Genomic DNA, 23,575 nt, shown 5'->3' on the forward strand with positions numbered 1-23,575 from the left:
AAGTTTCTTATTCATACTTTTTGCGGAATTTTTGAGATGCAACATCGCTAAATTCGTCTTGTTATTAAATATATTTTCAACATGGATGTTTCGAGAAATAACCGAATGAGTTCTTTTTCCTTTTTTGTACATGTATTTTCCTAGTTCAAGTGCATCTTTCTTTTTTCTAAGTAACGATAAAAATACATTTTCTTTTCTTTCCTCTTTTATTCGATGAATCAATTTACGAATATATTAGTCTTAAATGATCTGGCACGATTGAAATGAAGAGTATTCTGTTGTTTGGCATTTATGCGTTCACTGACGCGAGCGAGAGGGAGTATCACCGAAATATACTTTTGAGTTGGTAAAAATTCTTGTACAAAGCATTGAACTGTTATAAACTGTAATTTGTCAAAACATTTGTTAGTTTATTTGTTTAAAACCATTCTACAATAAAAGCTACACGTCTATCATGCACAATTATGTATTTGCCAGTTCTTTTCATAAACCAATAAAAATAAGTTTTCAGTCAAAAACTTGTCGAAAATGTCAATTTCAACCAAACATGTTTTTTTTTTTCAAGTAGCCAGCGACAATTGTTCAGCCATAATCTACTTCGTTGTGAAAATTGCAATGTATAATAAATAAGGTGTAGTGGATTTATTATAGGATCGCTTACAAATTACATTGACTTATCTTTAAACATACATAATGCTACCAAAATCAATACTTTCAAATATTCAACGAAATGAAAATTTTTGTTAAGAACTATAGATACTATCGTAATTGCAACATTACTGTTAAGTTAACATCAAGATTATTATATCTAAATTTTTAAACATTTTAATAATTTACAAGAAAATACCTTTTGTCTTTCAAAGAAAAGTATAGTATAAAACAGTATACATGTTAATCATCGATATATGCATATATCTGATAAAAAATGTGTATCATACAATTTAACTTAACTATCTTCAGAAAGAAGGTCAAAAGCAAACATCAATCTTGTATTAATTAAGCTATCCTATGAGATTTGTGCTTCAGCGTTAGCCGATAAGTTGGACGATATAACAATTGAAATGTATATAAAAAAAGAGTTTAAAATACACAGATATCTTGAACATTCATTTGAAATAAGAAGCTTGTCACACACAGAACTTAATCATTAGCATGAATCAATATTCTTGGTCTTAAGGAAAAAGAAAGTAAAAAGATTTGATGTGCTTAACGAATTGGCACGGTCGTGTGTGTATTCCGGAGAAAATAGAAACAGAACGAAATTCCAATAAATATTCATGAGATAATGTAACGACGAGCATCAAATATAAGTTCGAATGAGGCGTCTGTGCCTGTCCCTTTTCCTCTCGTGTCGTGTCAGCGATGCACTTTCGTTGTCGTTGCGTTAGGTAGTTCAACGACTCCGTTGATTCGCCGATTTGTTCTTCGATGATGAGATCGAGCGCTTGGCGAAGCCTGGCATTCCACTGCGATCGATCTCATCGAAGTTACGCTTATTGAATGTTGAAAATCCGTTGCGATCGATCTCGTCGAAATTGCGCTTCTTGTTGAATCCTGAGAAGCCGCTACGGTCGATCTCGTCTATGTTGCGCTTGTTAAAAATTGACAATGCATTTCGATCGATTTCGTCGATGTTTCTCTTCTTGTTGAAGCCAAATCCACTGCGATCGATCTCGTCGAAGTTACGCTTGTTGAACGTTGAAAATCCATTACGATCGATCTCGTCGAAATTGCGCTTACCGAAGTTTGAGAAGCCCAAGTGATCAATCTCGTTGAAGTCGCGTTTGTTGAAGTCGGAAAAACCGGCGCGATCGATCTCGTCGAAGTTGCGCTTATTGAAGTCGGAGAAACCAACTCGATCGATTTCATCGAAGTTACGCTTGCTGTTGCCTTGCAAACTGATCATCTCCGCCGGGAAGATTATTTGATCCGAGTAGCCTTTCCTGAAATAATAAGTAGTAGCTCAGCTTTCTGTTGAATGCACCTGGATACTTATTACAAAGTTTCCATCGGTTCGAATATTGATTTATGTGCGCACGCGCTCAGGTGTAACTTTGTTGTGTATAGATTGTACATTTTCTCTGAATTAAATATGTTTGATTTAATTGTGGCAAATATTTATCAATTGTTTTATCTTGGTGCTCTTGAAATCCTGAAAAGCTCTTGAATTATGCGATAAATTAAAAAATTCTTCAATAGACTAAGCCAGTCCATAGGTTCTGTCGATATGAACGATAATTTAATGCGTTGCAAGTGTAGCTTAATTAAATTTATTCTTACTTAGCCTGTTGGCTTGACAAAGAACAAAGTATTTTCATAGAAAGTAAAGAGATGAAATTTCATTGGAAAATATTCAATAGAGGAACTTTCAGCGATAAATGCATCACCTCATCAATTGAAAGCTCTTACTTATCCTCAACAAAAACTTTATGATCAACAAGTAAAACAAAAAAAATAACGCGAGTTGAGTGTGACAAGATAAAGCAATCTGTATAGTAGGAAGCTCTAGCAAGTGTATACAAGGCAAATTGAACGAGATAAAGGATTTGAGTTCGACAGAGTGAGGACAAACAGATCGAGCACGTCGGGTAACATCATCTTTCGCCTGCCGCGTTTGCTCTAGCGGAAATTGAGAGAGCAGTAAGTTTTCTCCCCTGACGAATCGACCCACGCATCACAAACGACAACTCTCAGTGGACCTCATACAACCTGTATAAGCATAAGTGTGCCTTCAGACACAGAAGAAAAACTACAAAGAAGCAAGAATTGAACCACTTTCAGTGAAAGTTTGTTTCGGGACTGGTTATCTGCTTGAAAAAAGCATTTTTTTTTTAATTTACCGCACTTCAAAATTCAATAAAACCTCGCGTTGCATTGTTGTCGACAATGAGCAGGTATTTGAGCGAGAAGGGTAACGTAATTGTTTCTAGCGCTTTCTTCGAATTTCTTTTTTACATGTTTTCTCGAGTCGCTATTGTGCTTTCTTTTCTGATAAAAGCTTTGCATTTTTTACACCGCATCATATTGTTCAAACCGTTGTAAGCCGTGTAAAAGTGAAGGTGTTTATAATTTCCTCAGGGACAGTCCAAAGTCGAGGCGGCTTACCTCGCAATCCATCATTTTTCTAACGCAGCTCGCAAGGCTGTCAAGGTCAAACTGCTATTCCACGCATAATCGTTATATGATCCAGTAATCATTCAGTGCAACCGTTACGTCATATCGCGTGCATACGAAGGACGAGGCAAAAAATCAAGTAACGCTCATTTATTATTAATCACGAACGCGACCCTAGTAAATTATCTCATCGCACTAGCAAGTCATAGGCTCGCTGAGAGGCTCAAGTTTTAATGTAACCGTCGTGAGTTTGATAGTGTGATGAAAAAAGTGCATCGAGTGTCCCTTGACAGAGTTTAGGTAATACTCGCCAATACTATACGAGATGAAGCGTTAACGCGAGCTTACAATTAAATTGAAAATTAGGACGCGCGCGAAAAGTCATACAATAAACGACGTAGGAGTACAGTGTGCGAGCGAGAAAAGTGCTGGCGCGCGTACGCGTGAAAAATGTGGACGCCCGCTGAGAAATCACGCCGAGCGGAAGCAACTTGGTGAAATTGATGGCCGCCGAAAGATCATATCGTATTTATTGGGGCTCGTACTTGCGCGTGGTAGCGGCAGCGAAGAGCCTGCAACACGCAGTCGCGATAAAAGTAAAAGAGAGTACGAAGGACCGTCGTCCCGACAAGGAATTCCCCTTTGTTCTAACAGCCAAAGTTACTTTTCTTTCACAAGCGCGTAATTGCCACTCTATCGCGCTCTCTTTTTCCAGAGAAACTAGGCCAATACGCGCACACAACGACGCTATTATCATATCGCCACAGTGGCTGACCGTATCTCGACACTTACTACTCAATCTGGCTCTCACCTGTGGCTGGCGAACTTTGGCTTGCTCTGGTCGAATTCTCGCCTCGCTACTTCCTCGGCCTTCAATGCTGCACCTGTCGATAAGTCACACACGTGAATAGAGAGGCGGTTTGCTTTGGTTTTGTATGGTGTGCTTGGCAAAAAGTAAATCATAAGCCGCAGCTGGGCGCCCGGCTAAGGGTATACAAAGTTTCATTCGTTCGTTTTTTCGTTGTCGCCGGCGGGATATGTCTATCAATCTCATGGGACTTGACATCTATGGTATCTACGTATAAAAGAGACAATTTTTTCTTCTTGTTGATTGGTGGAATTTATAATTGATCGGATACTGCTGACGCTTATTGAAAGTCAAATATGAATGATGTCTTGTGTGTCCGACTGATATTTTTTTTTGCATGAAATGGTAAAATAACAAGTTTTTCTCTACTGTTGTAATAATATTTATTTCACTACGACAGAATAGAAAATTTAGAAAAGGTATACAGTTAATTGTTAATAATCGTCGGGCACGTTGCGCAGGAGGTTGCCACCGCCGATTTTATCGAGATTTCGCTTGATGACGTCATCGATTTGGTCAACGAAGGGACGGTGTAGCAAGTTGTCACCAGCTATATGATTGAGGTTGCCATTCTTGAATGAGATTGGGTATTCTGGTGAAGTTCGCTGAATACGTTGCCACCACATTACCGCTACTGGATTTTTGACGTCTGAACGATAGGAAAAATAATTATAGGTTAGTGGTTATTTCTTCTGATTAATTTTATTATAATTACGCAAATATTATTCTACTAAAACTTAGATGCGTCTCATTCTCAAAACTATGAATAATTTTCTATTGCATGCTTCATAATTTAATACGTTGACTCACTTGACAGAAACGCATTAAATTATTTTGATGTATCAACGATGTAATTATTTCATGCTAATTTTCGAGTATCATTCCTCTTCAGATATTACTTATTTGCTATAAAACTCTTTTTTATTAATTAATACAAATAAAATTTAAAAAAGGAAGCAGAAGCGTTCATTGAAATACAGACTGCAATCTAATACATTTTATGAAAGACAAAGGCGCTTTATGAAATAAAGATTTCATAGAGCGCTATATATATTATCTGAATAAGGAAACAATTTTAACGGATGTTATTCATTATGGTAACAATATAATATAAATATGATAAAGCTTCTGATAAAAAATATACTTTGTCGAATATGAAATAAGGTATTGACAATGACGTGCAAATAACTAGTGACGCAATTATTTCGTAAATATATTGAAGTTATAATGCGACAGCAAAAGAATTATTTATCAATATTTATCATTCCCATCATGATAATAATAATTAATTCTTTAATCAAACATATACATCAAATAGTCGATGTTCATTGCAGTTGGGAAATCAGCGTGGAAAGGAAAGAAAAGCCATTTGTGATTAGAAATAATTACGAATTCCCGCACGTTCCGGCGTTACAAAACAAGCGCGAGGGCGTGAATCAGAGTGCCGAGCACAAAAGGAAAAGCGATGAGAGAGTTTGATAACGGAGCATTTGGTTTTTGATTCTAATAACGAGAGACTAATTATGCAAATGCTTTTTCGTCTGTATCTTTGTATACGCATCGGCCGAAAATATGGAAGTTTCGTACACATAAGAAGAGCGCTTTTTCGTTCAGTTATATCTAGATAATCCAAGCTGATAAACTCGAAGATTTATTGTTGTTTCGGTGTATAGGTGTCCATAGCAACTAATTTATAACTTTGAAAACATGAATTTTAACTTCAACAGAAAAGGTATATTTCATGGGTTAAAAATGCTAATGGTGGCGGTGGTGGGCACGCTGACATCTAAAGCGAAGCGTTGCTATACATGTATAAAACTCGATTACATACACTCGCTTTTTTTTATACTGGCTTACCTGCAATTTTCGAGGATGCACACGCGCTTTCTTCTTCTTTTTTATTTTTTTGTTTGTTCTGGCAAATGAAAAATGTCGTAGACAACGAAGTGAACTTTAATTGAAATTCCATTAGATGCAATTGACATACACACGCGTAAAGGGAAAACGACCCTTCACAAAGAACGTTAGAACGTTATTTCACATTGTGGTAGAAGCGATTGTATTTGTTTTTTACGAATGCACAAATGGACTTTACAAAATACAATCGCGATGACCGTGACCGATTATTGAACTTTTTTTTGTATCTAAGCGTTTGAAGCTTTTATATCTCCATCAATAGTCAAGCGGTTTCGAAGCAAAACAATTCCATTGCAGTACTGGAAACTCTTGAAAGGGTCAAATGTGTTGTTGAAAAATTAACGGTTTATGTTTTACTACTAAAAATTGTCGTATAGAAAATAGTGAAAACAGTTCGTTAGCGATGTAGAAAAAAGTTGATTCAAGCTTGTTAATTTCAATCATCGATTTTCATTGGGTCGCGCGCGTTACTTTGATAATTAGATTTTTTTCTTTCTCTACTTCACTTACGCATGCTCTGGAAATATTAAAGTGTAATGTAACGCTCGTATTGGATATGCAGATTGGATGAGATAGGTGTGTACTTAATAATGCTTACTAAAATCAATAACTCCATAAATGTACAGTATAAGAAGGTCTGTAGGTCATAGAACCAGACTGTTACGTTTTTAAACAATTCCAAGCTAAGTATCTATCCACTACCAGTTAACCCGAGCATCGAGTTAACTTTTTGGAACCATAAAATAATGTTTGAGTTTATCAAAAATAAATTACACTTCAATCGTTACAATCTTGAAATAACTTACACTAATTAAATTGAACGGTTTGATTTTGAATGTTTAGTAAAAATATCAAATTTCGGAAACCTTACTTTTATAACTTTTTTGTTCTATGTACTGGCCGATCAGGTGCTCTTGAATAAATAAGTACAACAGGATAAACAAAACACCTTCTCAAACATAACCGAAACATCAAGCTCAAACAGACCATTCTGCATGCGCAGTTTGAGACCGTCGTTACGTCGTTGCTTCAAATGATTATTGTTCGTCCGTTTCCTCCATAGCGCTTCTCGGTCTAATGTATTTTACCTATTGTCGTGTAATGCATTGAATAATAAACCGCGAGGCCAGAGAGAGAGAGAGAGAGAGAGAGAGAGAGGAAATATGAGCTCGAAAAGAAATGATGGATTGGAAAGTCTGTACGTGCGCAATGAAGAATTCAAGCGTGCGAAGCTCGTGCTTTCTTTAAGCGTGTGTCGCTCAAAGCTTAAGTTTCATACTTCAACATCACCAGGCTTATCAATATTTAATGGCCATTGCAAAAATATACTTGTTTTTTCTGCGCGCGTAAGGAAGATTTGGATCGAATCAGTCTGTGCATTGGATATGACAAGTTTAATCAATATGACGCTTCTTACACGTGTGCTAGTATCAGTGGCGTGAAATCGAGGACCGCACAGCATCATAGTAGACTATTCGAATGTTGTGATTGACGGCTCTTGGGCGCGGCTTCTGCTGTGGGTCTAATTGCCACGTGTGCTCAGTTTTTTTCCCATGAAAGAAATACGACAGGAAAGAAAATGATTCCCGCCGTCGGCATAAAAACTTAATCGGATATACAAAGGGAGCAAAGTATCGGGAATATTTGTGGATCCAGAAATTATCGGCATGTTATCTTAATACGAGATATAAATTATCTATGGCACCACTGGCCTGCTTATCTTCCGAATGAAAATCTTTTGGTACAGGGGTGAATGAATTTTTAAGACGCTGCGGAAACCAAGTCGTGCGTTGGCTCATTGAAATTCTGTGTGTAGGTATTGTTTTAGTCAGTAGTGCTTGCGCGGTCATAATGAAAATTGCAGTTTTGCACAGAACAATAGGAATTAGCTCAGATATAAACAATTTTATTACAGTCGGAAGCCGACTCAATTCAATTCGTGCTATCAACAAAATCTGCTCGTTAACCGTCAAATTGCATCGGATTAAATTTTCATTACATTTCTCTTTCCTCCATGTTAAAAATAACACGATATCCGTGGGATTATGCGCGCGCGTTCATGGCTTGGATAAATGTTACTAGTCGCCCGTCAACATGGTGCAATATTATTCGTTGTCGATTAAATGTTTCGCTATGCATATTTGCGGAATTATAGGTATTCGTCGCGCGATTACACTCTGAACTCAACAACAGAGGGAAAGTTTTTTGATTAATTGTACGTGGTTGAGAGCAGATAACTTTGTTTTGCCAGCTAGGCGAACATAATGATACTTCCTGATTATCTTTGCGATATTAAACCCTAATGCGACTACATTAAAACTGTTTTTGTTCGTACACGATTTATTTCGATTTGTCCGTCGTTTTACATTTTTAAGCAGTAAATAAAAAAGTGTGCGTGATTTTACTTCATATTTCATCTTTCTTACGAATTATTTACTTTTTCAAAATAAGACAATTTTGATTTATTTAAATATTTCGTTTTTTTCTGACTTTATTGTAGATTTTTATTGTTTAGTAATAACTTTAATGACCAATTGTTAGAGCTTACAATCATTTTCTTCAATATAATTAATTATGAAAGATTATTAAATTATTTTATCAACTTTCGACTGTACTGTAAAGCAAAAGTTGTATTAATCGTGCCCATTTTTTATAGAAAGTAAACTAAAATACATAAGAAAAATGTTCTTGACAGTTCAATCAGCATTAAAAACTGTGGCTGGCAGATATTCGGTTTTTTGCCATCATCATGCAATAATTTTTCCCGTGAAACGAAAAAAATTGTTAGTATTTGAAAACATTTGGAACGAAATAGCAATTGCAATTGATGATTGTAAACTTCCAACTTGTTTCTTCGTGTTCTCTTAAAAAGAAGTGCTCGTAAGATAAATTTTCGCCCAAGTTACAGAGAAAAATGAATCATTTGCTTCTCGCATCGTACACGAAACATTTGATTTTATCACCGTAGACATTCACTCTGTATATAACCTAAACGTAAGTTAAGCTTGAAAAATATAAACAGCCCTACGAATAAAAATAACCCTTACTATTTTCCAAACTATATTTAAATTCATAAATATAGAATTAAGTTTCGCAGGGAGCTTCTCGAACGATAAAAACATATATTCTCTCGACTTATTGTACGTAAGCCAATTAATTACAACGCTCTCCCCCTCTCTCTCTCTCTCTCTTTCTCTCCTAAAAAATATAAAAGGTGGAAAATGACGTTAAACGACGCACAATGGAAGCACGTACACGCAAAGTGAACGCACGGTCTCTGCGAGTACTTGGCCCACGTTGCTTGTCAGTTAGTTCAATAATGGGTATGTTTCCAGGCTTCTCTCTTCACTCGCATGCAAACCCGACTTTATTGGCCTCAGCGAAATGAATTTCAGCACGAAGCCATACGCTGTGTCCAAGCAATGAGATCGTTAAACATCAGTGGTAAAACAGTTTAGCCACGACAAGCTGTTGTCTCGCAGCTCTGTTATTTGTTCGTGGCCTATTTTGTTAGAGCACATCGGGAAATGTGTCCTTCTGTATGCGTATATTTCTTTTTTGAACGAATCCGTGATTACTAATGATATGGTATTATCGATACGCGTACCTTGCCGTTATAACGTGAGAATACTATATACATACTCGAACTACAACTACCTACAATTTAATGACTTTGTACTTTTATTTTATTTCTTTACGTCCTTTTTACTAGCTTTTCTTCATTCTTAAAGTTACACAACAAATAAAACTTAGAATTAGATTAAAGCAAATTGTTTAATGACGCTCTGGTAGAAATAAAATTTTGACACTTATATTTTTTCAAATCCAAATAAAACGATGTTTGCAACATATAGTTCCAACATTGTTGTTCTTGAATAGTTAAAAAAACTTAAGGCTGAAATCCCGAAGATAAAAGGAGATTCTACGGAGAGCTTTTTATGTGTTTTAAATATTAAGTATTCATATGTTGCAATATATCCTTGGACAGTAGAGTAAAGATAAAAAGTCGTAATCGGGCGAAAGAAAAAATGAGCATTAACACTAGAGTGAAAAGTATGTGTGACGAGTTTGCGATAGCGTTGTCAAACTTTGTTCAACTAGGCTCACTTTTACGTGGACAGCTAATGAACACTTCACTAAAGCTTGGATATTACGTCATTTATGTCAATGAAGATAAGCAGTTCTACTTTTATAAGATTTACTTGGTGATACTTATAAGCCTTTTGATCGCAGATGTATTGGACAAACAGTAGATTTTTTAAGACGGACACGATATGGTATTGTCATGAAAACTTTAATATGTAAAAATGTCTCATAAAAAGAATGAATGATACTCACTCTCTTTCTCGAGCTCTTTGGCCAATGCCTCCACGTACTCGGGTTGCGCGAAAACTTTCATAGCTAGTGACATATTCTCACCTCGTGGCTGCAAACGAGCAAATATCAACATCAATATTTTATATAACATTATTATATCAAAGCAACGTGACAAATAGATTAAAAAAAATTGTTTTTTCTACATATTTATGGGATTCGGATTAACACTTGTTACTGCACTTTGAGCTTTTCATCTTTCAAAATTCGATTATTTCTGTTCGCGCTCATTTGTTTATTTACTTGATGCCACTTTCTGAAATTCATGTATAATTTATTCATGCCCGAAATTCGACATGATCTTTTCGGGATAAGATCGATTGATTCGCACACGAAAAAACCTCACGTGGAGAATACACGTGGGAGGAGAGCTAAGGTTGCGATCGTTAAATATAGCTCGACTGTATCTTTCTACCTTATTTCTTCCTATTTTTTTAATCAATTGAAAGTGCAACGTGGCTTGTGTTTATTCAAATTTTTTTAAATAATAATCGCATGATATAAATGCAATGTTGAAGCTCATTTAAGCTGATGCTTACGTTAGTTTTTTCCTCCTATGTACGTTTAAAAAATAAATCGTTTGAAAAGCAATTGTTTTTTTAAGTTAAATATGTCAATGAACACGACTTGTAAGAAAAAGAAATAACGATCTTTGGTCAACGTTGTTCGCGTGTGAAATAAAATGCAAAGCCAAAAGTTTTTCAGAAAAATTAATTATTTGTTTTTGTTTGACTTGCATAACCGATCGAAAGCAGAACATTAAGATGCTTTAGAAAGGAAGTTGCATTTTATTTATTTCCCTCTCTATAGAAACAATAGACTACATAATAATAGATTCATGGGTATTATAATAATAGATTGTCTATTAATAGAACATTGAATGAACGTAATTTATGTGTAAAGAAAAGAAGACCAGAAAAATCTTTTTAGTAAAGTGGGCGTTATAATGATTGTGATTGGGTCTGAATATGTTGATTATATTAAGAAAACGCTAACAAGAGGAACCGTTACAATATTGGCTAGTAGCGTCTTCTTACAAACATAATCGTAAATGCAATGCGCGTATAGATGAAAAGGTTCATTAGCACGTTAACTCCAAACTAATAAGTCTCACAAAGCAAACTCAAGCGAGAAATTTCTAATTAATCGGAGAACCCGGCCATGTCTAGCATTTCAAGTATACTTGTGCCAAGTCACGCCATCGAAACAAATACATTTGCTCTCGAGTTACCATTATTTATTATCACAAATTCTGAATCTTTCGGGCGGTTGATTGTTCGTTACCTTCGACTGACTGCTACGATCGACGTGCGACAACCTTTTCCTGCTTTTTGTTCACGTGGCAAGATGAAAAGCTTGCCTGACTTTTTCTTGACAAAGAGTAAGAAACGCTCGGTAGAATATACAAGTTCCATACGAAGATCGTATCCCATGAATACATCACTTCTGCGCAGTTGATTTATGCGTTGTGCAAAACGCCGGCGAGCAAGTTTCACAGTAAAGCAATAAAAATTGGTGGGGTGGCATGCGAGTACCTTGGGAATTCCGCGTTGGTGCATGTGTACAGAAGCGCGTGCATGCGAAGCGCGCGGGCTTTTTTAAAATTAAACTTGCGCTGGCTCTTTGTATTAGTATGCATGAGAAAAGTTGGCGTAGGCCGAGAGTCCGAAAGAGCGTACGTTGCAAGGTACGCGTGTGCATCGATTAAAGCGCTTTCGCGGAAGCGAATTTCGTCCTCGTTAAGATCAATTCGAAGAAAGCTTTTTATTTGCGAGTGTACTCGAGTGCCAATTTACATTATTCGAAGGCCAAAGATCACTAATACGAACCGATCGGTTGTGTGTGGTTTTAGACCTGTAAAATATTTTTTCTGATATTGATTTAGGCAAATTCTTTTACGTATATCTGTAGATGATGGGTGAGTAAGATAGCGACAGATGATGAATTTCAAATGTTGATAGCTATATAAATGTATAGTTGTGAATTGGTATTGGAATTATGATTGGCCGTGAATGTTGTAGAAGCATTCATTAACGAATTTCAAAACGAAGCTTCATTTTTAGTTTTGGAAATATTCATTTGCCCAATTAAAATTTTTTTACCATTTTCCAATACTATTCTTTATATAAAGCAGTCAAACTTTTTGCGTGTAACATAGGAAAAAAATAGCGAAAGCCAGTTTTACTTCTTAAAAAATAAAATCTTATCGGGTGATTAAGGGAACTGCGCTAAAAGACGCATTGCTAGTATACGAACATCATTGCGCGAGAAACTGGCTGATAAAACGAAGTAAGTACACAAGGGAAATAAAAAAAATATAAATGAAATACAGTTTACTTACCAGAACCGGCGAGGCGATGGCATCTTGCAAGCAAATAGCTGCTAAAACTGCAAGCACCAGCGCGTTATACCGAATGATTTGGCTCATAATTCGTGGCGGGATATATCTCGAAGCAGAAGATGAACCAAATATATTCCACAGAGAGAGAGAGAGAGAATTTTTCGATCCGATGGTGGTTGTCGTATATGGCGAAGCACGCGAATGTGCTGCAGGCGCGTGGCCCCTTGGAATATATATTGCCGGGAGGGTGAAACAAGTGAACGCCGCGCGCGCGCAACACCCCTTCTTTTTCCCACCTGCTGCTCTCGATTCCCCTACCGTTTCGCCCGATTAGATAAATCTGAAACAGCGTATTAGACAAACATTCGCCGATCTTGTTTGTGCTTTTAATTAGATTTTAATCGAAACTTTTCAGTTGTCGTCACTAACTGTAGGCGAGTTTTTCTGAATCCACTAATCGCTCATTATTATGCGACATTCATAATGAAACCGAACCGATTACGCGAGCGTTTGAGTGGAAAACGTGGGGCCTATTTAACTCTGTTCGATACAGCTCTGTCAACATATTTTTCAAAAATTATAGAACACAACGTCGCGCGCTTTGTTATGGCTACAGACCTTGTATGACGTTTTTTTTAACCTGTCAGTATAATGAGACGAAAGACGTAGTAGATAAGGAAATATATATATAGCAATGCAATTTTATTTTGAGAGGTGGGCGTAATCTAATAGAAAATTTGCGGGTGGTAATCTTTGAAAAATCTTTAATGAAATTCCCAAAAGAAATACGATTAATTTCAATTGTGATTCGCGAGCGGCGCATTTACCTTGGAAATAAAGCCTAAAAGAGAGGAGGGAGGTCTTCATTGTCCGACAATAAGAACTTTATAAAACGCGCGGCCCGGGGATCTTTCGTCGTGGGTATATTTGTCTTCTGAACGTAATCTGCGCCGCACGGCATTCAAAAGGCGATTTTTTAATATCGCTGAAGATTATTACTGTGGCATTTAAAAGCTGCTCTAACATTATCGTTATATATCCACGAATTTCAAAGTCGATAAAATTCGCAGCGAGTAAAGCCCAACTGTATTCTTTACAACACGAACAAGGACAGTTATTTTTTTGATTGCACGTAGATGTAAATGGTTAATATTTGACACTCGATTTGTGTCGGAACGTCGTATTATATGGCTTCTGCTCTCTCATATTGCATTAATAATGTTGCTGATATTGCTGCTAGATCGAGTCTTTTGTTCCTTTGATTGCACGGTACAGTCATGGGCTACTTATTGTTTATCAAATTGGAACTGTCAATGACTGTTAGATTCGATCGCACGTTATTTTTGATTGCGTTGCGTTTTTCTTTATAGCGAACCAGGATTATTGCTAAAATAAATACACTTCAGACAAAAATAAATATCAATCTAACAAATCACGTAGAAACAAGATTCTTGCGTAAAGTTAATTTTACGCGCTATATGTGATTGTACATTTGATCGAGCAAAAGCAGAAAGTATAGAGCATGTAGAAGATAAGATTCAACTCCCCGTACATTTTTCGGTAAAGCGAAGACATTCTTATGCAAGATTGAGTAGTGATAGAAAATACAATCCCACGCGCGCTCTGACTCCTCTCTTGAATGTCTTCGTCCTATTCATATTAGATTCGAGAGGTATTTTCAAAGAATATAAACTCAATTCACGGACGCCATATCTATGTATCATAACAAGGTAAGCCTCAACAATACTCTATTATGTGAGACATTTTAAAAACTTTGCTTCCCAATTAAAACTATATTATACTACACTATAAAATAATATTATACAAGCGTAAAAATCAGCAGAATAATGTCGTTTGTTTCCCTTTTCTCTTTCAAATAAATGCTCGCACACGGTTTTGCGGGGATAAGAGACACGCAAGCGTAACAAGGAAAACACATTCTGGAAGTCTGTAAAAGCTTCGTGACGGAAGCGATTTCGTTCATGTGTATGTGTATGGTATGTATGTGTGTGTATGTGTGTGTGTACGAGCCCTTATGCTACACCCGTGATTTAACCCTCACACATGCCTCTTCTCACCCTTCGAGTATGTGACTGCTACCACCTTGTCTTAGTACCAAATTAAATGTCGGCAGATTATTTATAAGTCTCATTTTTGTATTTATGATACTGTTTTAAGGCCTATTTTTACGTGCTTCGAATATTAGATAACTTTGACGATTAATGATCATCATCCAGTACTGTTTAACAAACGTGTTCAAAAATTAAAAGGGCTAACAATAGTGTTTATGAAAAGTTAGTAATCTCGAATAAATGGATACTACATCGCGTAATGAACCCGCATGTAAGATCGGATTTGTGGTGAAAATAGCGGGTCCTGCTCTATCACTACCCTTATATCTATCTACACTCTATGCAACTCTCGATATCGTCCGAGAGAGATCGTTAATTCGACAATAGCGGTGGAAAAAGTTTAATAATTGTCTGGGAAGAGTAAATATAGGATTGACGTGGTCGTTGCATTAGACTTATGGAATTCGGAACGTTATATACTCGTGAATAGTGTGCAAGTTAAATGTGGAGACAAAACATTGAACGTACAAAAAGATGCACTTTAAATTTAAATTTTCAATTTTTATTTTCATTTGTTGGCAAGAAAATACAGTAAAGTAGCTTTGCAGTATATTCCTGCACAGAAAAACCAGTCACTTATACGCAAACTGATACAAATAAGCATAAAATTAACAAAAAAAGCTTCAAAGCTAAAATTTGTATAATTCATGCCACTATATTATTTTTATAGCAGCTCAGTCCTATACTTGATCCTATTGATTACATTTATATCCATAAGAATGTTCGTATTAGATTATAATAATTTTTTGATTATGTTTGAACTGTTACTTTGTTTCATTTTGCTATCACATTTCCTAAAGATTTTGATGGCAATGTATTGATTTCTTTGCAGAGATACAGTTTTGTTAACATATGGCGTGATTATCTCTGCCTAGTTTTATTTCTCAAATTTCTACACTGATAGCACTAAAAGTAGGCTATATCTAGTATATTAAAACTTTTTTATTTGCAGCTATTCTTCTAGTAAAAAATATTATAGAAAGCAATAATGGTAGTATATTTGTAGCATTTAACTCGTAATATTAGGATCCTACATATTTGGTATTACTAATTTTTCGTAAGAATGATTTTTAATTATTTTAGTCCTTTAAATTTTGGAACACGTTTATTATAGTACTGAATGGCGATCCTTAACTGTTAAAAATATTTAATATTCGAAGTAAGTAAAACAATAGTCCTTGAAAAAACATCATAAATTCAATTCTTTTTTGAGTTAAATTTCAACTATTTTATTAAGTATTTTTTTGATATTGGTTATTATTACTACAATGCCGTAAGTGGGAATATTCTGAAAAAGGTTACTAAACATTGTCGGTAAAGCTTTTATATCTATAAATTTACTCAGTTTTGACATTACATAAATAATATACCTACTTTTCGTTACAACATGATCCACATAATACTCCTATTGTATATCATCAGCGTAAGACGATATTGGATTGTCATACCTATAGGAAAGACTAAAATGATCCGCAAAATGCAATCATTAATATCACTGAAGACCTATAATTATATAAAAAAATAATGGTAAGCTTGTAAGAAAAAATAGTGAGTAAGCTGTATATTGGATATCAGAGCTGCAAAGTGTTTGATGACCTGAATATTACACCATGCTACAAATGCTGCCGAGTAGGGCATGGTGGAGCTAGTCACAAATGATCCAGTGTCTTTGAGATGTGCTGGTTTTCATTTAACCGAATACCGTGATGGTAAAATTCAATAAAATTTGCAAGTTGCAATTATAAACATAATCAATTCGAAGGAAATAAACTAATAGATTATATTGCATTGAACACTGATAAATTTGAACACAATAGGTAATTTAATTGAAAGGCTTATCGGATTAAATTGTATATATATACCTAAATTTTTTTATTATAATAGTACAGTTATGAAAATCATAAATATGAATAATACTAAGAAAATGGAAAATGTCAATATATGTATAATACTCAATAGCTGTAACAGGCCAAAAGTATATCATCTTAAAAAAAGTAGATAAAAACCAGGCAAAGAGGAAATAATACATATAGTAGAAAGGAAGATGTGAAAATAATAGAAGGTAATCGAGAATTTGTACAAAAAGATGAAAGCAAAGTGTATAAAGCTAAACTTATTGATGATTTAGACTTGACAAGATATTTCCTTGTTCTAAATATTAGAAACTTAAATGCTAATCTATATAAGCTGGAAAGATTTTTTAGTAGAATGAAGTGTAAAGCAGACATTATTGTTTGTTCTGAATCATAGAAAAACAACTACTGAAATACAAAACGTATACTGTAACAAAATTATTATAAATAAAACAGATGCAGTGGTAGACATGATTGACTGATTATACTGTCAAAAATGGAAAGATTAAATTGTTAAACGTTATTGACTTCAATTCTTTAATTTAGTCAAATACATGAACTTTTTATGTTGGTTTTTCGCTATCATTTAGAATATTATCAGGTTTAGATTGTTTGTGAAAGCATTTTCTTGTCTATGTAAATATTTTTTATAAATTTCTTAATGAACGGTCCAGCTTATCACCGTGAAAAGTATTCAGCATTTTATAAATGTTTTAATCAAGTTTAAGATCGTAATTTTGAGAAAAGAAAAGAATATATTCACAGTAGCTGTTGATATAAAAAATCCAGCTGATATTTTACATGCCATTTTCATACTATTTACATATCTAGCCCGCAAAGTATTAACATATATAGCCACTCTTTACGTACCCTCTCCCCCGTCACACGCGTATTTTCCTTTTGCCTGTGCTGTATTGTGGAATGAAAATAGCGCTGTGTTCATGATAAGTCAAATATTTTACAAAGGCATAAGGCAATTTTCTAAAAGCGAAATGAAATAAATCTTTTAACAAAATAACGCGCGACTCACGCGACTGTCATTGACAAATTAAATAGAGATAACGATCTCTGCCTAAGCGGTTAGTCGGAAAATTTCATTTTATTTGTCACGAGCCACGGGAAAACTGATGGAAACAACATCGTCCGCGGTTAGTTAACGGATAAAGTAACGAGTTATGGGCCGATGCGCGAGAGGAAACTGCTTGTCGACGGAAAGACCGACAGCTATGTAATGAAAGCGCGAGAAACGTTGACGAGGCACATTGCACGCTAGGAAACGCGCTCGTCGATGCAGACATGTCCTGGTGGTGAGCCGCCGGTGCGCGCATTCTTTCGCCGTGGCTTTCCTTGCGTTGGCCGACGGAAATAGCTGCACAGCATCATCTCTCCCCCCGGTCTCGCCGTGTATTATTTTGTCGCGATCGGCCGAGCCTCCGATGCCCCTCGCTACATGTCAATACGCAAATTAATCGAGCGAATCCTGCATCGATCCAAGACACGACGCACGCGTGTCCGATACATAGGAGCAATGCGCTTTTTTTTACGCCGTGCGCGCCTGAAGGGAGGAGCACGCTGTCGATGACGTAGAGATTTTTTTCCCGTGTAACCGAGACACGAATAGTCTTATTGATGAAAGCTGCGGTGTCGTCTGTCGCTTAATGGATGCGTTGTCTAAGAGACGAATTCGGCCAGGAGAGTATACCTGTGGCCGATCTCTTATAAAAGGGCCAGTCCCGTACGGCATCCACATTAGTTGTTCCATTGCCAAACTACCAGCATTGAATGCTCGCTCGCTAGAGGAATGAAGCTGTTCGTTTTGCTCGTGAGTTGACAGTCAAAGTTGGTGGTTATTTTGATCTTGCTGCGATCAGGCGATTTGTTGAATATACACGATATACGCAGGTGATGATTCTGGCGACAGGACCTGGAAGGAGAATGTCGATCGGCCGCTGCGGCGCGGACGACTTCAGCGAACCAGAGTTCCCGTTCGATCGCGAGGACTGCGCGGATGGCTCCACCTACCCAGAGAAGCGCTTAGTCGTCCCGGGCAAACTTCGCGAGCATCATCCTGCCGTGTCGAGAGTAAACAATTTCTTCGCTCTTTCACTCGCGTTCGCAAGCCACGTCGCGATGAGCCGTAGTTCGAGGATCGATATATTTACGGGCGAAAACAAATAAAAAAAACTTGGATGGCTTTTCCAATGAGCCAAAGACTACATACTTGTCTGATTGGAAATTCGATGTGCTATAATTAATTCGGATAACAAAGACATGGGAGACTTTATTTATTCGAATTGATTAGCTTACGTCAATTTGTTGGAAAGTCATTATTTCAACAACTAGGATAAGTATGAACAAAATTTTCTAATCCAATTCTAATCCAATTAGCAGTTTTTCACTAGACCACAGTAGAGAATAACTTAAGAAATCCTTGCGCTAATTCATAAGTAAAATTAGCGCAAGTTCGTCAGTTTTGATTATTCCCTTAGTTCGGTTGTAGAGAGCATGTTCAGGAGAAGCGATCGAAGCGACGTGAAACGATAAAGATAAATGGACAAAACCTTTTGGCTTTTCACTTTCATTAGGCACGAGAGAAAAGCGTATATTTTCTTATGTCACGAATGCCTTGCGAAGTTGCAGGCCATGAGCGCGCAAGATCTGTTGACTCAGTGGAAGCCAATTTGCGGTTGCGTGGCAGAGCACAGGGTTATTAATCTGGGCGAAGGCCACTATCCGAGATACATCACAATCGCCAAATGCAGACCAAAGACCTGCTCCAACAGATTTTACCAGTGTAGACATACCGACTACAGGGTGAGCAAAAGACCAAAATTAAGGCGACAATCGAATCGGAATAATGTACCTCGAGGTGTGTTTGTCTTGCAGCTCCACGTATTGGTGAATCGCGGGATGAACTCGATACTGAACAACGCACAGGAGATGGGCGTTAAGGATCTCGAAGAACTGACCTTGCCGCAATCCTTACAAGCCAATTGGCAGATGATCGGTCTGTCGATTCCTGTGGCGTGCACCTCCGTCGAGAGAACGTAACGAGCTATCTAGCTGTCTTCGGCCCATGTCAATTTCTCTTAGCCTCATAAGCGATGTGTCAAATAAAAGTTCTTGTATACAGCTCAGCGCTCGAATGTTGCTCATTGACAGAATACAACCTTCCGTTGAAAAATGAAAAATTTCAATTACAGAGAGCGGAAAAGGGCGAGTGTCCTGGTCGTTTACGGCTCAATTAGCGAGTTTACGATTCGCGCGAGAACGCCATCAAAGTGGGGAAAGTGACGCGGGGAAAGCCGAATAGCGTTTAATTGCCGCTCGGCGAGAAAATTCTCCCCTTTTCAATTTCTTTACGAGCCGCGCACGTCCTTTTCTCTCGCGCGAGATGCTCAATCGTAGATATATGCAGCGCATCGAAGACGATAATTTCGGTAAGCTCGTAACGGCCTTATAATCCGATGGATCGATGGAAAAATCTTTAATGAAATTCCCAAAAGAAATACGATTAATTTCAATTGTGATTCGCGAGCGGCGCATTTACCTTGGAAATAAAGCCTAAAAGAGAGGAGGGAGGTCTTCATTGTCCGACAATAAGAACTTTATAAAACGCGCGGCCCGGGGATCTTTCGTCGTGGGTATATTTGTCTTCTGAACGTAATCTGCGCCGCACGGCATTCAAAAGGCGATTTTTTAATATCGCTGAAGATTATTACTGTGGCATTTAAAAGCTGCTCTAACATTATCGTTATATATCCACGAATTTCAAAGTCGATAAAATTCGCAGCGAGTAAAGCCCAACTGTATTCTTTACAACACGAACAAGGACAGTTATTTTTTTGATTGCACGTCGACTGATAGTGCGGTGTAAAATGTTTGCACTTCGTCTCGTACGGGCGAATTTGCGTGACGCACATGTAACGACAGCTTCAATTAGAAACATATTTGCCATTTGACCAGCACTATCGACAGCACCCTCGATCCAAACAACCTAACTTTCGCTTACGTAAAAAGTGGATCTTTTTCTCGCTACGTATGTATTTTTGTTTTACAAACAATTCTTCAGTTTCCGATTCAAGTGAGTGAGGGCTTTCTTTCTGAACTGAAAACACAGTGTGTACAGTTATTTAAGTTATCCACAGATAGTATACTTCTCTCTATAATTGATATTTTATTATAAATATGACGATTATAGAGGGAGAAATACGTGAGAAAAGAATTATCTCACCATTAATTGGTTAGTAACGTTTCGTCAGCTACTTTGCCAAACCTCATCAGGCTTTATTAAAAATACAAGAAAACGAAAACAGCAAATCGCACAAAATGTTATAAAAATCTTTTCTTATATCAAAACAATCATTGCACAATTATAATTACCTAGTCGCTGACAATGCAACAGTAAAAAAGCGAAAAGAAATTTAACAAAATATTTATTTATTTATTAAAATATTTAACAAAGTATAAGAAAAATAGGAACAAGAAAACATTTTTGTAATATTTTGTGTGATTTACTGTTTTTGTTTTTTATGTTTTCAATAAAGCCTAATGAGGTGAGAAAATAGCTGTCGAAACGTTGCTACCTATAATTAATGGTAAGTTAGCTTATTTTCTCACCTATTTTATCATTGCACCCTCTGGTCATAGTTATAATTAAATGTCATTTGAGTTGTCTATTTTTATCAATTTGATTTGAAAACCAAAATATTAAACATTCAGTTATGATTTTCCTACAGTTTGATGTTAAAGAAGTGGAAAACGTATTAAACCAACGGAAATTACAATTCGAAAAATACGGTGTTCAGATTCGATCTTGTTTTTAAGAAAAGAAGAAAAAACCGAAAGAAATGTTTCTTTTTTAGCTGTCTCTCCAGAGACAATAAGAAAGGAACGAGCTTATTATAGCCGGGTCCCGAGCGATGTCATAGCCTATTATTGTTTTATGAATCGCACAAGTCCTGCGTATAGTAATCATGCCCACGGGACTTCGCGCGAATATCCGAATGAACGTTACGAAGATATTGTATGTTGCTTAAATTAACTATACATTCAGCAGTTTTTTAATTCTTTCCAACGTGTTAATTTCTTCAAAGTTCATAAAGTTCTTGATTCGTAGACGATTTGAAGAAATGTAGCGGAAGTAAATTATAAAATGTATACGAAATCATAATCTTATTCGCGTGACCTTGTTATCCCGTGGCTACTTTGTTAACATACGTGATATTGATGGTGCGTTCATTCACAATGTGGTGCAAGGTCATTCCAGGCAATTAATTTGCTTCCACGCTATCCTATTGAAAGTTCCACTACATATTATAAAATTAAATGCTCGATGCACTTGATATTGTACAATATGTCTGCCTGTTAGAAGATCATAAAGTAAAGTTATCCTATTTAATTGGCTTTTGATACTAATAGTCTGAAATCTTATTTTTGAAATTATTTTATTAAAAAATTTGCCCAAAATTTACTCTTTTTCTAAAATTATAATATTCATAATTTTTTACATGTATAGCTAATAGAAGTATTTAAATCAATAATAATTTCAAATACGTATATCTTGATCTCAAAAAAGTTTCATTAGACACTTATGCAGATGAAGACGACGATGATTCTTGGGTGGCTAGAATTACAAAATGAAACTGTTTAGTTTATAAATAATTGATTATCTATAATGAATTTTCTTAATTATGAACCTTTGTAAGAATATTCTAAGGCAGTAGCTATGGTTCTCATATCTCCTTCGATGCTTCTTGCCCAATTCTCAACATCACCAATCTCTTTAAGAGCACTAGAGAATGATTCAACCAGATGAAGCCATTGTTGTGTTTGTTTTGCAAAATTTGTTGCACTAATTTGCAATTGTTTGGCTTCTGCATCAAGTTTCTTTTGATTCAAGTAAGCTTGCGCTACACTATTATTTGAACTCATTGTGAGAATTTGTAGAACTAATTACCATTGATGTTTTAGTTTCAAAAAACTTACCCAACATTTAAGTGATCTACTAAAGCTTGAGTTAGATTGTTGGCTGCTTGTACAGCTTCTTTTCGTTTTTGTTCTAAATGATAGTTAATTATATATCTGTAATTACTTTTTATAAAAAAAAATATAATGACAATAAGTTTGGTTACCTTGTTTTTCTTTCCTTATTGCTTGTTTAGTTTGATGATCTTTAACTAAAGCAGATAGCATTTTAATAAAAATTTAATAACTACTTTGCAGGAGAGGTTTTTCTTAATGACAACACAGGAAACTTTTATTTGTATGAGTTTATTCAATGTTTTGCTGTCAATACATGTCTAACCTTCGTAACCATAGTAGTGCAAATCAAAATACAGATGGCAGCACCACTTCAGACGCAAATTATTAAAATTTCTGGCAATGTATTTTTTTATAAGCCAATAACACCACTATATATCTATTTTAATCAAACTGTCGAAGATATTATTCTGATTAATTTTTTTTTGATAAATTAATTTTAGTGTTACTATTATATTTTTGTTAATACTTGATGAAATAAGCATTATGATTTTTATCGAGGTTGATAATCCATTTTAATCTAGATTTATTTTTATAAAGTCCAAATCAAAAATATCGAATGATTTGTGCTTATAAAACGTTTGCGGTTTGTCATGTTAAGTGAATCGCATTTGTGAGAAATCCTTTATCGTAAATTGAATTGTATTACCTATAATCAAATATTAAATAAACTTTCAAAACTACATTCGATGTGATGTAAAAAAAGGTATTGGGAAACTTTCAAGGAAACTAAGTTTTTATAACGGTATTTATTGAAAAAAAAACTTGAAATTATTGAATTAAAATTTTATGATTGTAAAGTAAATTATAAAATTTAGATTCAGTATATTTGCAAATTACAATTTCAGCAAGCCTTTGATGAAATTCCATTGCATTTATATGATTACTAATAGATATTTTTTCATTAAAAAAGTATCTTGGAAAATTTGAAATT

At 35.8% G+C, this 23,575-nt stretch overlaps 3 protein-coding genes across 3 annotated transcripts; 1 reads left to right on the forward strand and 2 right to left on the reverse strand.

Annotated features, from left to right (window-relative positions):
- Positions 1 to 815: 815 nt before the first annotated feature.
- Positions 816 to 12,824, reverse strand: LOC131666177 (orcokinin peptides type A-like). Its single transcript, XM_058938596.1, has 4 exons — positions 12,615 to 12,824; positions 10,238 to 10,325; positions 3,926 to 3,998; positions 816 to 1,943 (listed from the first exon to the last, which is right to left on the reverse strand). Exons 1-4 carry the CDS (start codon positions 12,699 to 12,701, stop codon positions 1,394 to 1,396), a joined length of 798 nt encoding a protein of 265 aa, XP_058794579.1. The 5' UTR covers positions 12,702 to 12,824; the 3' UTR covers positions 816 to 1,393.
- Positions 12,825 to 18,308: 5,484 nt separating this feature from the next.
- On the forward strand, positions 18,309 to 19,727 carry LOC131666204 (prothoracicotropic hormone-like). Its single transcript, XM_058938644.1, has 4 exons — positions 18,309 to 18,421; positions 18,502 to 18,681; positions 19,234 to 19,413; positions 19,486 to 19,727. The coding sequence occupies exons 1-4, from the start codon at positions 18,401 to 18,403 to the stop codon at positions 19,648 to 19,650; spliced, it is 546 nt and encodes a 181-aa protein (XP_058794627.1). The 5' UTR covers positions 18,309 to 18,400; the 3' UTR covers positions 19,651 to 19,727.
- A 2,311-nt stretch (positions 19,728 to 22,038) lies between these two features.
- LOC131666216 (biogenesis of lysosome-related organelles complex 1 subunit 1) lies at positions 22,039 to 23,450 on the reverse strand. Its single transcript, XM_058938675.1, has 4 exons — positions 22,734 to 23,450; positions 22,588 to 22,660; positions 22,299 to 22,516; positions 22,039 to 22,225 (listed from the first exon to the last, which is right to left on the reverse strand). Exons 1-4 carry the CDS (start codon positions 22,792 to 22,794, stop codon positions 22,191 to 22,193), a joined length of 387 nt encoding a protein of 128 aa, XP_058794658.1. The 5' UTR covers positions 22,795 to 23,450; the 3' UTR covers positions 22,039 to 22,190.
- Positions 23,451 to 23,575: the final 125 nt, after the last annotated feature.

The sequence above is a fragment of the Phymastichus coffea genome, unplaced genomic scaffold (genome assembly GCF_024137745.1).
Source record: "Phymastichus coffea isolate CEN01 unplaced genomic scaffold, Cenicafe_Pcof_1.1 PCOF00057, whole genome shotgun sequence".
NCBI classification, from domain to species: Eukaryota; Metazoa; Arthropoda; class Insecta; order Hymenoptera; family Eulophidae; genus Phymastichus; species Phymastichus coffea.

Excerpts from the sequence above, each read along its gene's own strand:
- LOC131666216 (XM_058938675.1), bottom strand. The coding sequence starts at position 22,794 with ATGCTATCTGCTTTAGTTAAAGATCATCAAACTAAACAAGCAATAAGG. Across the intron at positions 22,661-22,733 it reads AATAAGGAAAGAAAAACAAG|AACAAAAACGAAAAGAAGCT; the intron begins GTAACCAAACTT and ends ACTATCATTTAG. Across the intron at positions 22,517-22,587 it reads GTAGATCACTTAAATGTTGG|TGTAGCGCAAGCTTACTTGA; the intron begins GTAAGTTTTTTG and ends TTCAAATAATAG.
- LOC131666204 (XM_058938644.1), top strand. The coding sequence starts at position 18,401 with ATGAAGCTGTTCGTTTTGCTC. Across the intron at positions 18,422-18,501 it reads TGAAGCTGTTCGTTTTGCTC|GTGATGATTCTGGCGACAGG; the intron begins GTGAGTTGACAG and ends CGATATACGCAG. Across the intron at positions 19,414-19,485 it reads GTAGACATACCGACTACAGG|CTCCACGTATTGGTGAATCG; the intron begins GTGAGCAAAAGA and ends TTTGTCTTGCAG.
- LOC131666177 (XM_058938596.1), bottom strand. The coding sequence starts at position 12,701 with ATGAGCCAAATCATTCGGTATAACGCGCTGGTGCTTGCAGTTTTAGCA. Across the intron at positions 10,326-12,614 it reads CCATCGCCTCGCCGGTTCTG|CCACGAGGTGAGAATATGTC; the intron begins GTAAGTAAACTG and ends GCTCGTTTGCAG. Across the intron at positions 3,999-10,237 it reads CAAAGAGCTCGAGAAAGAGA|GTGCAGCATTGAAGGCCGAG; the intron begins GTGAGTATCATT and ends ACTTATCGACAG.